We start from the raw sequence: 12,819 nt of genomic DNA, 5'->3' as shown, positions 1-12,819 counted from the left end.
ATGCCGCACTCCAGAAGGCCCTGGATGACATGCCTGTTCTCTCCTACGGACAACCTCCCAACCTCATGAGGATCCTCACTAACAGCCACAGTCTATACCCCAGGAACACCAGTCCTGGAACCTTTCCCTGCAACAAAGCCCGCTGCCAGCTTTGTCCACATATCTTCTCTGGAAATACCATCACTGGACCTAACCAGGTTACTCACAGAATCATGGGCACTTTCTCATGCTCCTCTACTAACATCATATATGCCATCATGTGCCAACAATGCCCAGATGCTTTGTATATTGGACAGACTTCTAACTCCCTTAGACAAAGGGTCAATGGGCACAAAACAGACATCAAAACGCTCCAGATCCACAAACCAGTTAGTCAACATTTTAATAGAATGGGGCATTCTGTCAATGACCTGAAGGTATGTGTGTTAATAAAGAAGAATTATCACACTTCTGGAAAGGGAACCAGCTGAGCTGGCTTTTATATTCAAATTCAGCACATTAACACATGGTTTAAATCGTGATGGGAACTTTCTGAGTCACTATAGGGGCTCGTCTGCATACTTGGCTCAATCTAATTCTTGACCTTCCCCCCACCCCTCCACTCTCTGATTTGCTCACCTTGATTATCTTTTTCTGATTTGTCCTCCTTGCTTACTGTTTTTGGTTCTCTGTGCCTTAAATATTGAATCTGTTCTGGTCTGGCTATGGTCTGAAGAAGTGGGTCTGTCCCACGAAAGCTCACCTAATAAACTATTTTGCTAGTCTTTAAAGTGCTACTTGACTGCTTTTTGTTTTGATAGTGTATAGACTAGCACGGCTTCCTCTCTGTTACTATTATATTATAGTGTAACACACTGCATGCAAATATGACATGATATAAGAGCAATACATCTGTGACTCTTGGTGCTTCATGTCCTATGAAGGAATTGTTTGTGAGAGTGGTGTCTTACTAACTGCTGTAATTCCATATATCTCAGTGGAGTTACTTCTGATTCAAATCATGAGTAGAGTGAATCAGGCCCTTTATCTTGACATATGAATCAGAGGGCATTTTCTCTTTGAAATTGTAGCTCTGTGTGGGTATGTGATGAATCATATACTGTTGTAGTACAGATAGAAACTTTTTTACTCCAAAAACTTTGTTGAGTTCCAAATTGGAATGTGAACAGCAATTTAATTAATTATTAACTCAGCAGAAGAAACTGATATGCTTTGGCTACCAAATAGGGGTTTGGCAAGAAACTGAAGAATATAATTGAATAGAAAACTACTAATGAAAATGCCAGGTCTTCAAGCCTTTCTGCCAGTTTTACATTCCAGAGTTGGCTTCCGGCCACGCTAGTAAGGGAAATAAGTAAGCAATGAGATGGAAGTAAAAGTATCAATATGTGTAATAACAAATGGCAGTTATACAGCTTTATATTCCTATTGTTGGACACTGGCTGTGATAGGGCTTCTTATGAGATAATGTCTGGATCAGACTGTAGGAGTTTTTAAAGAGATCTGGCCTATAAGAGCAAAAATAAATAAATAAATAAAATAAGAAGCCTGAAAAGGAAAAGTAGTAGCAGGAATGGTAATGGTCAATTTAAAAAATGAAACCTGGTGTACTATACCTAACAAATAGTATCCAGGAGAGAGGAGAGAATCAGGAATGATCAAATTTTCTTGTCTCTGCCAAGTCTCATCATCCATCAAGGTCAACAGTTGATACAGAATATCTTGTACCAGACCATGTTTTATATTATTTCATTTGGCTGCATCTGAGGAAGGTTTATGACATTAAGGCTCAAATATTAGTCTGCCATAGTTATTGGGTATTGTTAGAACCGTTGTTCTGAATGAAAGAAGAGGTTGTATCTCACTGTCAGATATACCTTTGACTGTTACATCACTTCACTTAAGAGGTGCAGAAACCTTGGAGAAGTGGTAGGAGTAGATTTGTGTGTGCTTTAACTAAAAGGGCCCTATGGGGAAGAAAAGATACCACATCATCATACATCTGAACTCTTGACTCACAGAAGCAAAAAGAAGCATTTGAGATTTTCTTTTCCAAGTGAATTTTGTTTTATGTGCCTACAGAAGAGGATTGTGGGGAAAGAAAAAAATGGAGGGTTGGCAGGGAATGTTACCATGCACTCCTGCTCTCTCTCACATCTTTCCTGAAAGCAAAAGTAAGAATCATGAATTGGAAGCTCTTCTGTGAACAGACTGTGTTATTTTGCATTCTGTGACATACCAACCAAATTGTTGGCATCAAACAGAAAAGTATTTATAGAATTACTGCTGGGGTCAGAACCCCACTATAAGCCCTATTTTGACAAACTGCATTGACTTTTCATAGAAAGTTGATTAAGGAGACTTTTAAAATACTTTTAAGAGTGTCGGATTAAAGATTTTCAAATGTGCAAAATGTAAAACAGAATGGTCTCAGGATTCTGCAGCCACTTAAAACTTTGAAGTTTATGGGCTATGCCATTTTTAAGTTCAAATACAGGTAGATGTTTATAAAATCTTTTGCATAACATAGCTTATTAGAACTTCGGATTGATCACAAAAAAGGTTACCAACAGTTTTTATCATAGTAGATTGGATCGTTGCCAACCACTTACCTGACAATTTACACACACATTTCATTTAAACAGAAAACTTCAGCATGTACAACAGCCACATGATATTAGCTTTGTTCTGTATCAAAATATAGCTAGGAAATTTAACTGACTGGTATGCTATAATCATATAGTTTTTCCCCCAGACCTTTACGTAAACATTCTAATATCTAAGGCTCTTAAGAAAACTATGTAGTCATGGGATAACAGAGAACGTCCTCATGGATCAATAGCTGATAAAAAGATAGGTTAGAATAAATGGACGCTTTCCTCAATGGAGAGGGATGAACAGGGGGCTGTGCTTGAATTCATACGAGAACTGGTGCTGTTAATATGTGCATTAATTATCTGAAAAACAGAATGAACAGAGAAGTGACTAAGCTTGTGGAGGATATAAAATTGATCGTGATATTTAAGTCCAAAACTGAGGAGACACCATGAGAGCTCATAAAACTGGTTTGACTTTGTTGACAAAATGATAGAAGAACTTCAATGCTGACAAATACAAAATAATGAAGTCTGACAAAATAATCCCAAATACAATTATGTAATGAATGGCTTCTAAATTAGCAACTCAAGAAAGATATTGGAGTCCTTGTGGATAATTCTCTGAAAACTTCAGCTCAATAGACAGCAGCAATCAAAAAGCCCACCAAAACGTGAGGACCTATTAGTAAAGGAATAGAAGATAGGACAGAAAATATAACAGTGACACTGTGTACATCCACGTTGTGCTCACACCTTGAATACTGTGACTAGTGCTGGTTGCCCCATCTCAAAAAGGATATAGTAGAACTGGAGGAGCTTCAGAGAAGGGCAATAAAGATGAACAAGGTCATAGAACAGTTTCTGTACACAGAAATACTAAAAACATTAGGGCAGTTCAGTTTCAAAAAGAAATGTTTAAGAGGAGTTATGATGGAAGTTTATAAAATCATTAAGGGTAAGTGAATACGGAAGTGTTGCTTACCTTTTTCCACAATACAAAAATCAGGGATCATCCAATTAAATTAATAGGCCTCAGGTTTAATACAAACAAGGAGTATGTTTTCACACAGTGCACAATTAACCTGTGGAACTCATTGCCATAGTAAACTGTGATGGCCAAAAATATAACCTGAATTTAAAAAAAAGTGCTAGGTAAATTCATGGATCACAGTCCCATCAATGGTTATTATCCAATATTGTCAGGGATGTCACTTATGCTTGGGAACACCTTACATCTTTCACAGCCAGAAACCAGAAGGGCAAGACAAGCGTAGCTGTCTCTGAAATCACTTTTTTTTTTTTAAACGTACACCTCTGAAGATCTGGTAGGTCTGACCCAGTCTGTTGTTTCTTGGGTTCTTACTCTCATTCATACAAGCTTGAATTTTCTGACATTTATACAAAAGCAAAAGCAAATAATTCAATTCTGTCTCAGATTTCCAAATAATAACAGAAACAGACAATACAATTTATACCACATCACGAAAGTGTTGTCCATTACAGAAAACACACACATATATATCATAAAATAAACATTTATGGTAGTAAAATGCATATAAGCATCTGATGTAATTTCCAATTAAGTAAAAAGAAGAACTGCTTCTGACTTTGGTGGAAATTATATGAGGTCCTTAAATATAGTAGGAAGAGTTAAGCTTTGGCCAAATCCAGGAGCGGATTGAAGGTTATTAGTCAATGAAAATTTCTGTTTCTTGCTCTGCACATGTAAATTAGGCATAAAATTGGTCCCAGAATTTTTTTTATATAATCTTATCTTCTGATTTACACAATTTTTTGTGTTTTTTTTCATTTTTACTTAAGTATTTACTTAAGTAAGTCTTTTCTTGTGTCTCTTGCACTTAGAAACTTCTACTATGACTTTGTGTGCATGTTTGGGCTGAGTGGGAGTCTTCACTTTCAGAGACAGTAGGTCCCTTGTGCAGAGTTAGCACCCCAGCCCCTATGAGGAATTGTCAGTCTTGAGTGCTGGCACTTTTTTTCTAGGAAAAAAAGCACTCATCATCATCACCAATAACCATGGGCTCAGTGCCCATTGGTGTCTGATGCCTCTCTCACTATTTCGTTCCATCTTTCCCTATCCAGTGTAGAGTGGCTTAGTTTCTGTAGACTAGCTCCACACCAATCTACTACATCATCTATCCATTCTCTGTGGGGTCTGCCTCTCCTATTTCAACCATCCATTATGCCGAATACTAGGGTCTTGATTTTTCATTCGTTGCTCATTCTGCAAATATGTCAAAATAGTTGGAGCTTCTGTTTTATAACCTTCTGCAGCAAGTTCTCTTTTGCCTGTATCTTCCCATATAACTCCTCATTGTTGACGTTCTGCATCCATCCTATTCTCAGAATCTTTCTATAACAACTCCTTTAACGCCAATATTCTTCTTTTCAAATCTTATCACCCATGTCTCGCATCCATACAACATGCTGCTGAATACACGTTTTCAAGACGCCCAGCTTCGTTCTTAAGCTTTGCTTTGCTTTTCCAGATCTTATCCATTGCTTTCAAACTCGCTCTTGCTTTCGCTATTGTAATCGCTATTTCCTTCTTACAGTCTAGATCATGCGTTATGTTGCTCCCCAGATATGTGAACTTCTCTACATTTTCTAGAACTAAAATGGAAGCTCCCCAAAGCCACACCTCTGTCTATTTTTGTCTCATACAGAATTGCGCACATAAGGTTGGTCTTTACAATGCAGTTCTGCTCTGGAAATGACAATGTAAAAAGAGTCCCTTTTCACAACAGACATGTTTGCTGTAAGCATTCAGCGTCACATTTACTACAGGTTGAACTTCTCTCATCTAGCACATTTGAGACCTGACCAGTGCTCGATGAGAGAATTTGCCATGCCACAGGAGGTTAGTGCTGTCTAGCAGCATTACCAACACTTTCACTGCTTACTGGGCTCTTAGAAAACATTGGGGCAAATTACAGCTAAATAACAGCACAGAACACTGAGAGCCAGACCTGGTGGCTGTAAACAAACTTATGGGGCCATGGGAACTTGCCCACACCCATGATAAGTGGTCGTCTGACTAACTAAAATCATGCTGGATTATGGATGTTGCAGGACAAGAGTTCCAGATTAGAGAGGTTCAGCCTGTAGCTTTAGTGACTGTTATTTTAAAATACCTTGTGCATGTACAGACAAAAGAGGAGACTGGGAGTAAACAGGAATCATCATCAACAGAACTGGGCAATCTTGTGGCCCAGAGATCCATAGGTGGTAGGGAGCCCCTGTAAATGTTTCCCCTCTTTTTGGTTAAATGGAAGCAGTCATATTTAGGCTACTATTTTCCCACACCCATGTCCTGGATCTGCAGAAGATTTTCTGACAAACTAGTAATCTGGGAGTAGGCAGGAGGACTGTGGAATGAGGGCAGGGAGGGTTTATATCATTCCTTCTCCTGTCACTTATGCTTTTACTGAGGAATAATCAATAAAATTGATGCAGCCTGAGGTTATAATGATTTTACTATGGGTCAGTCCTCTGTGCTGTGGAACCCTCTTATTTAAGTAGGGAAATTGCAGACACGGATCCCTGTAGGCCTGGCTTGAGGTAAATCCAGCAATCTCCACAATAGGAACATTTCATTGCATCTCAACTGGGGCCACACTTGCAGAAGGAAGAGAAAAGCAGCAGATTGTTTGGGAGCTTCTCAGAGGCAAAGGACCATGTGCCCCCTGTGAAGTTTGGGATTTAGATTCCCTGTTTGAAAGAGGGAGTAGGGAAGCAAATCCTACTTCCATACAATAGAAGAACTTGGAGACAACCACAGGATAACCTTGTAAATATTTCTCCTCACTGGAGAAAGGGCAATTTGCCCTTATTTTCCAATTGCAGAGTCAGCTACCCCTGTCCAGCAGTCACAATTTGCAGGAAAGAGAGGAAGCATTGTTTCATCTCCAACTATTTACTGTGGGAAGGGGGAGGAATAGACTTGCCAGAACCCAAGGCAAGGTGGCAGCGGGGTGCCTCTGTTCTGCTGGAAGGGGTGGGGCCTCAGGAAAAGGGGCAGGGCTGTGGGCATCCACACCTCAGTGCCCCTTGGAGTGCGTCACCTCCTGCCCTCAATGCTCAAAGCTACCCAGAGTACACTACCCTGTGCTCTGACAGCAGTTTAAAGCGCCCAGGACTCTGGTTCCTGCTGCTGCCACTGCCACCATCTTGGTGGTAATTGGTAGCTGTGGGCCCATCAGAATTGCTGCACCCCAGAGCAGTTGCCTCTTTTGTTCCCCTCTCCCATTGTCAAGCCTGATTGTTACTATTGTAGGTGTGTAAGGAGGAAAGAATCCAGCTTGGTTCCCAGATCTTAGAGTCAGTCTGTGGGACTGTCAGGAAAAAGATCTTGAAAACTGAGCCTATTTCATATGGAAATTAGCTACAGAATATAAACCCAGAGTTCCGCAATTCGTGAACACTAGTCAGAATTGAACCACATTTCAAAATGCAATTAACAGTAATGGTGGAGGTCATACGAAGGAACAGTGACAGTTATGACTGAGAGACATTTTGCTTCTGGAGTAGTTGTTGTCTCTTCCACTGACCTAAATATTAGTTTCTGTTTGTCCTTTCATCCCCTTTGACCTATTCTTTAAGTTTGTTGTAGTGAAAATCGTTTTCCAAGTATTAATTTTTTTTTAACATTTGGTCCATTATTTCAGTGTTCCAGTGTGTGAGTGCGCTATGTGAAAGGGAGGTTGCCATGGTAATTTCTCATTATTGTTGAATAGAAAAATAATTACTCTGGCAAAATCCCATATAACCTGTCAGTGCATAAGTTAAAGATGCCTGGGGGCAGCCTTGACTTCAACACCCTTCTTATTTTTTGTGGGGAAAGAGGGATTTTTTTTATCCTTTTTCATAATAATTATATCAATTTTCTACAATTTGACTGGGGACACCTCCCTTGGTTTTGTTTACCATTAGACTACAAGTATGGTTGGGCCCACTTCTAAGGAGGCTGGACCAGAAAACTAATCAGGCAAGTGTATCTGATTCTTTGTGCAAAATTTGTACATCCCACTTGAAGGGGGGGGTGGGATTTTTTTTCTTGTTCCTTATTTTAGGTATGCAAAAAACATTAAGAAAAAGTCTTTGGACGATGTTCAAACTGCAGTAGAAACTGAATGTTTCTTATTTATCCTTAGAGACAATCTATGATAATGTAGTTGCTACACTCTCCTAGCCTTCAGAATTCGTGGCAATGAGAAGGAATGAAAATATCTGCAATTTGAGCTAAAGTGCTGCTCTTTTTGCTGTCTTCTTTGCTTTGTTTTATGTGTGTGTTACAATTGTGTGATGCTTCCTTTCTGCCTCTGTCATTGTTGGAGTTTCATTAGTAGCTGTGATCATACGATAATACAGAACTAGCAGGAGCTGTCCCACAACAGAAGTGTAAATGTGATACAGTAGATCCTCACTTTGTGCGCACTTGACTTGTGCATTTTTATATTAACATGAGTCAAGTCCACGGTTGGAGCTGCTGCCACCTGAGCAGCCCTGGGACCAAGCCATGCCGTGGCTGGATCTTCCCCCTCACTCTTCTTTTCTTTAGACTAAATAAGCCCAAATCCATTAGCCACTCCTCATAAGTCATTTGTTCCAGCCCCCTACTTGTTTTTATCTGTCTCTGCTAGATTTTGTTCAGTGCGTCCACATCTTCTCTGTAATGGGAGGCTCAGAGTTGAGTACTGTACTCCAGACCTGGCCTCACCCTCAATAAAGGGGAATAGTCACTTCCCGAGATCTACTGAGTGCTCCTACTAATGCACCACCAGATGCCGTTAGCTTTCTTGGCTACAAGGGCACTCTGTTGACTCATATCCAGCTTCTCACCACTATAATTTCCAGGTCCTTTTCTGCCAAACTGCTGCTTAGCCAGTCAGGTCTCAGACTGTAGCAGTGCTTGGGATTCCTCCGCCGACATGCAGAACTCTGCCCTTATCCTTCTCGTACCTCATCAGGTTTCTTTTGGCCTAATCCTCCAATTTGTCCAGGTCTCCCTGGATTCTGTCCTTTTTCCTCCAGCATATCTACTTCTCCTCCTATCTTAGTGTGATCCACAGATTTGCTGAGGGTGCAGTCCATGGGGTCATTAATGAAGCTTTTGAACAAAGCCATGAGTGATTGCCCTGAGTGAAGCATCAGTGCTCAGAATACAGAGAAGTGCTGTTGGAAGACCATGGGTTGTGCTGTTATGGAATATCAATCTGTTCTATGCTTGACACCACAGTGCCTCAGCAAATAAGTATAACAGTGTGTGCGTGTGCACACGCACATAAAATTGCTCAGCCACCCATAAGAGAGTAGGAATCTCTCGCTCATGATAGACTTTTGAAAAGTGGGGTCAATATCTATTCATTTTATTTTAAAATTCCGTTTCATCTTTTTTGAGAGCATTGACCAAATTACTTTTTAGGAAGTCCAAAGCTGCTCTGTTCCTTATTACGGTGCCTCCTGTTGGTGACACCGCTGAGAGCGGGAATAAGCACTGACAAGGAACAGTGAATAACAACGGCTGGCAGCTAGCCAAGAAAGCTCTTGTACTGTCATGACAACAACTAGAGTGTTATGCAGTGCTCTTATTACTTCATTAAATGTTAACAAAAAGAGCTGTCCAAACACAATTGAGAGCAACACCCGTAACAGATTTCTCAAGAAAACAGAAACAGGAGGAAGAGTGTCTTAAAAGACCAGGTAGTTGTTTATCATGTTGTGCATATATAATTAATGTGGTATATGCCCATTTTTACATTAATTAGCATTTTATCTCAAGATTTATTTTCGGAGGGGTAGTTGTGTTAGTCTGTTTCAGCAAAAAGAATGAAGAGTTTATTTGGCATAACGTTCATGGATTGGAATCAAGAGAGCATCCAGTGAAGTGGGTTTCAACCCCAGAAGCTTACACCAAGTTTTTTGTTTATTTAGATCAAGATGCTAAGCACTTGCTGCCTGTGATACACGTTTTTGTGGACATATGAGGTCTGCCTATAACTCACCACATTTCATCCAGCCTTCTATTGAGTAGATTGTTGCTGTAATTGTTTTAGATTGGTTGCAGTACATGGGATTCCTGACTTATAGTCCCAGTTTAGCCACAAAATCACTTTATTTCATTTGCATTGTTTAACTACAAATCCTTTTCTTTCCCTACTCATTTTGTCCACAACATTTATACTGGTGTGTGTCAATGTATGGATGGCTTTAGGAAAGGATACAGGTATTTTCAGAACAAGAAGTATTAACTGGCATCCTTGATGGATGTTTTCAGCAGAGAAGCCAAGATGAATAGTGTTTTTGAATGTAACTGCCGTACTGGGTCCATTTAGACCAGTATCCTGTCTGCAGCAATGCCTTGCACAGAACTTCAAGAAAAGTGCATAAACAGGCAATTTGTGAGAGCTCCACCACTCTTTTTGGTGCTGTTTCCAGTACAGCGCTATTTCCAGATCTCAAGAAGTGGGCCTGCCCCATGAAAGTACATCACCTAATAAGTTATTCTGTTAGCCTTTAAAGTGCTACATGAGTGCTTTTCTGTTTCACTCTTTTTAGCTGTGTCTGCACTTGCATTCCTCTTATGAAAGAGGAGTGCAAGGGAAGGAAAGAGGAAATGCAAATGAAGTGCTGATTTACATATCTCATGCTTCATTTGCATAATCTCTTTTTGGAAGAGATTCTTTAAAAATAAAAATAGCAGTGTAGATGGGTCTCTTTTGAAAATAAACCCTGTTTTCGAAAGAACACTTGTTCTTAAAACAATTAGTTTATTTCGAAATAACACTGCTACACACAGAAATGCACTTAGAAATAACACTTAGATATTTCAAAATACATCTGCTACATACACAGAGCCTATTTTGAAATAGAGCCATTGGATGCTCTGTAAATAAGATGCGTGTTTTTCAAGTTTCCATTGACTTCATGAAAAACTGTGAGTGTGAAGCACTTTTCAAATTCAGAGTACTTATTTAGGTGCCTAAATATGGATTTGGATGCCCAAATTAAAGCAGCCATGTTTGAAAATTGTTGATTCAATTTCCAAAATCATCAACTCACCCTTAGTGTTGTAGTTGTTATGTGGTGTATATTTTACCCTATGTTAATCATTTTTGTATTCTAATAATGTAAAACAGTGAGGCTACGTCTACACGTGCACGCTACTTCGAAGTAGCTTATTTCGATGTTGCGACATCGAAATAGGCTATTTCAATGAATAACGTCTACACGTCCTCCAGGGCCGGCAACGTCGATGTTCAACTTCGACGTTGCGCAGCCCGACATCGAAATAGGTGCAGCGAGGGAATGTCTACACGCCAAAGTAGCACACATCGAAATAAGGGAGCCAGGCACAGCTGCAGACAGGGTCACGGGGCGGACTCAACAGCAAGTCGCTCCCTTAAAGGGCCCCTCCCAGACACACTTTCATTAAACAGTGCAAGATACACAGAGCCAACAACTAGTTGCAGACCCTGTATATGCAGCATGGACCCCCAGCTGCAGCAGCAGCAGCCAGAAGCCCTGGGCTAAGGGCTGCTGCCCACGGTGACCACAGAGCCCCGCAAGGGCTGGAGAGAGAGTATCTCTCAACCCCCCAGCTGATGGCCGCCATGGAGGACCCCGCTATTTCGATGTTGCGGGACGCGGATCGTCTACACGTCCCTACTTCAATGTTGAACGTCGAAGTAGGGCGCTATTCCCATCCCCTCATGGGGTTAGCGACTTCGACGTCTCGCCGCCTAACGTCGATTTCAACTTCGAAATAGCGCCCAACACGTGTAGCCGCGACGGGCGCTATTTCGAAGTTACTGCCGCTACTTCGAAGTAGCGTGCACGTGTAGACGCAGCTTGAATGTCTCTGAATGCAGGGGAACTTTAAAATGCTGGTTTCATCTTCTGTGTTATATTGAAAATTAAAGAATTTTCTCAGTGAGTGCATTTAAATAACTAGGTGATATTTAATTAACCTACAGTACTGTCATAGTTATAATAAATGCATCTAAGTCCAATAGCTATTACATTTTGTTTCAAAATAACTTGCACATAGGTGCATGCTAATCAGTGCTTTTTTCTAGAAAGAAAGATGCTAGAACTCAAGTCCTGCTGGCAGCCTCAGCTGTGGAATCCCTGGATGGGTGGAGTGGGGTGGGGTGGGGAGACCCCACAGCTGGGAGCCAGCTGTGGTGCGGAGCCCTACTGGCAGTCTCAGCCGCAGGATTTCCAGCTGGGTGACAGGGGGACTCTACAGCTGGGAGCTGGCTGGGGCATGGAGTCCTGCTGGCAGCACCAGCCATGGGCTCCCCAGCTGGGGGGCAGCAGGGGACCCTACAGCCCCATGGCTGGGAGCTGGCTGGGGCAAGGAGCCCTGCGGACAGCCTCACACAAGGGATCCCTGACCGAGAGAAGAAAGGTGCTGGAACTCCATTTCAGTGTGTTCTGCCAGAAAAGAAGCCCTGATGCTAGTAATAATCACATTGCGTAGTATTACAGAATAAAGTAGTCTTCCTTCTCACCTACAAGACCAATCATACCACATAAGTAGCACATGGAAAAAAAAACTATTACAGTATGTTAATTACCAAGTGATTTGTAGAAACACTTTAGGATTTAACAAAATCTTGTATGGAAGATATTTTGTTGTTTTATGTGCTTGCACAGTGCCTAACTTAATGCACAATCTCTTGTCATACAAAAAATAAATATTAATGCTATATAATCTGTTTCTTTAAATCACAATCAAATGCATAGATGAGTAAATTAATTTGAAATATGACCACATGGTCATCCAACCTTTCATGCAGACAGATCTCAAACCAAAAACCAGATCCTTTGAATTTCTTCTTTAAAAGATATTTTTTCTTATTGCTGTGTGTTAAATGAATGATCCTTCTATTCCTAGGATAGTGACAACCTCTGGTGGGATGCCTTTGCAACTGAGTTTTTTGAAGATGATGCAACCTTAACCCTTTCATTTTGTTTGGAAGATGGACCAAAGCGATACAGTAAGAGAGACATGTCTTGTGATTTTATGCCAACTTCTGTAAGAGCTGATGGGTGGTATGTTCACTACAACATGTGAAGTTATCAACAAGCTCCATTAACAAAAGTCACTCATTGACTTTCTCAAAGAAAGAGATTTAAGTTTTGAAATATCTCTTCATTTTTATACTTGGAATATAGGAGTGTGAATTCCAAGCCA

At 40.7% G+C, this 12,819-nt stretch overlaps 1 protein-coding gene across 10 annotated transcripts in view; it reads left to right on the top strand.

The window, feature by feature from the left end:
• LDB2 (LIM domain binding 2) overlaps nt 1-12,819 on the top strand; it is a 420,599-nt gene that overhangs the window by 235,107 nt on the left and 172,673 nt on the right. For all 10 annotated transcript variants that reach the window (XM_074992531.1, XM_074992530.1, XM_074992529.1 and 7 more), the window contains one exon: nt 12,520-12,622. In XM_074992531.1, the coding sequence (XP_074848632.1) occupies nt 12,520-12,622 (103 nt within the window). The remainder of the gene's footprint in view (nt 1-12,519; nt 12,623-12,819) is intronic.

This window comes from Carettochelys insculpta, chromosome 4, assembly GCF_033958435.1.
Source record: "Carettochelys insculpta isolate YL-2023 chromosome 4, ASM3395843v1, whole genome shotgun sequence".
NCBI lineage: Eukaryota > Metazoa > Chordata > Testudines > Carettochelyidae > Carettochelys > Carettochelys insculpta.
The sequence above is the reverse complement of the archived record's forward strand: the minus strand, read 5'-3'. Positions and strand labels throughout refer to the sequence as shown.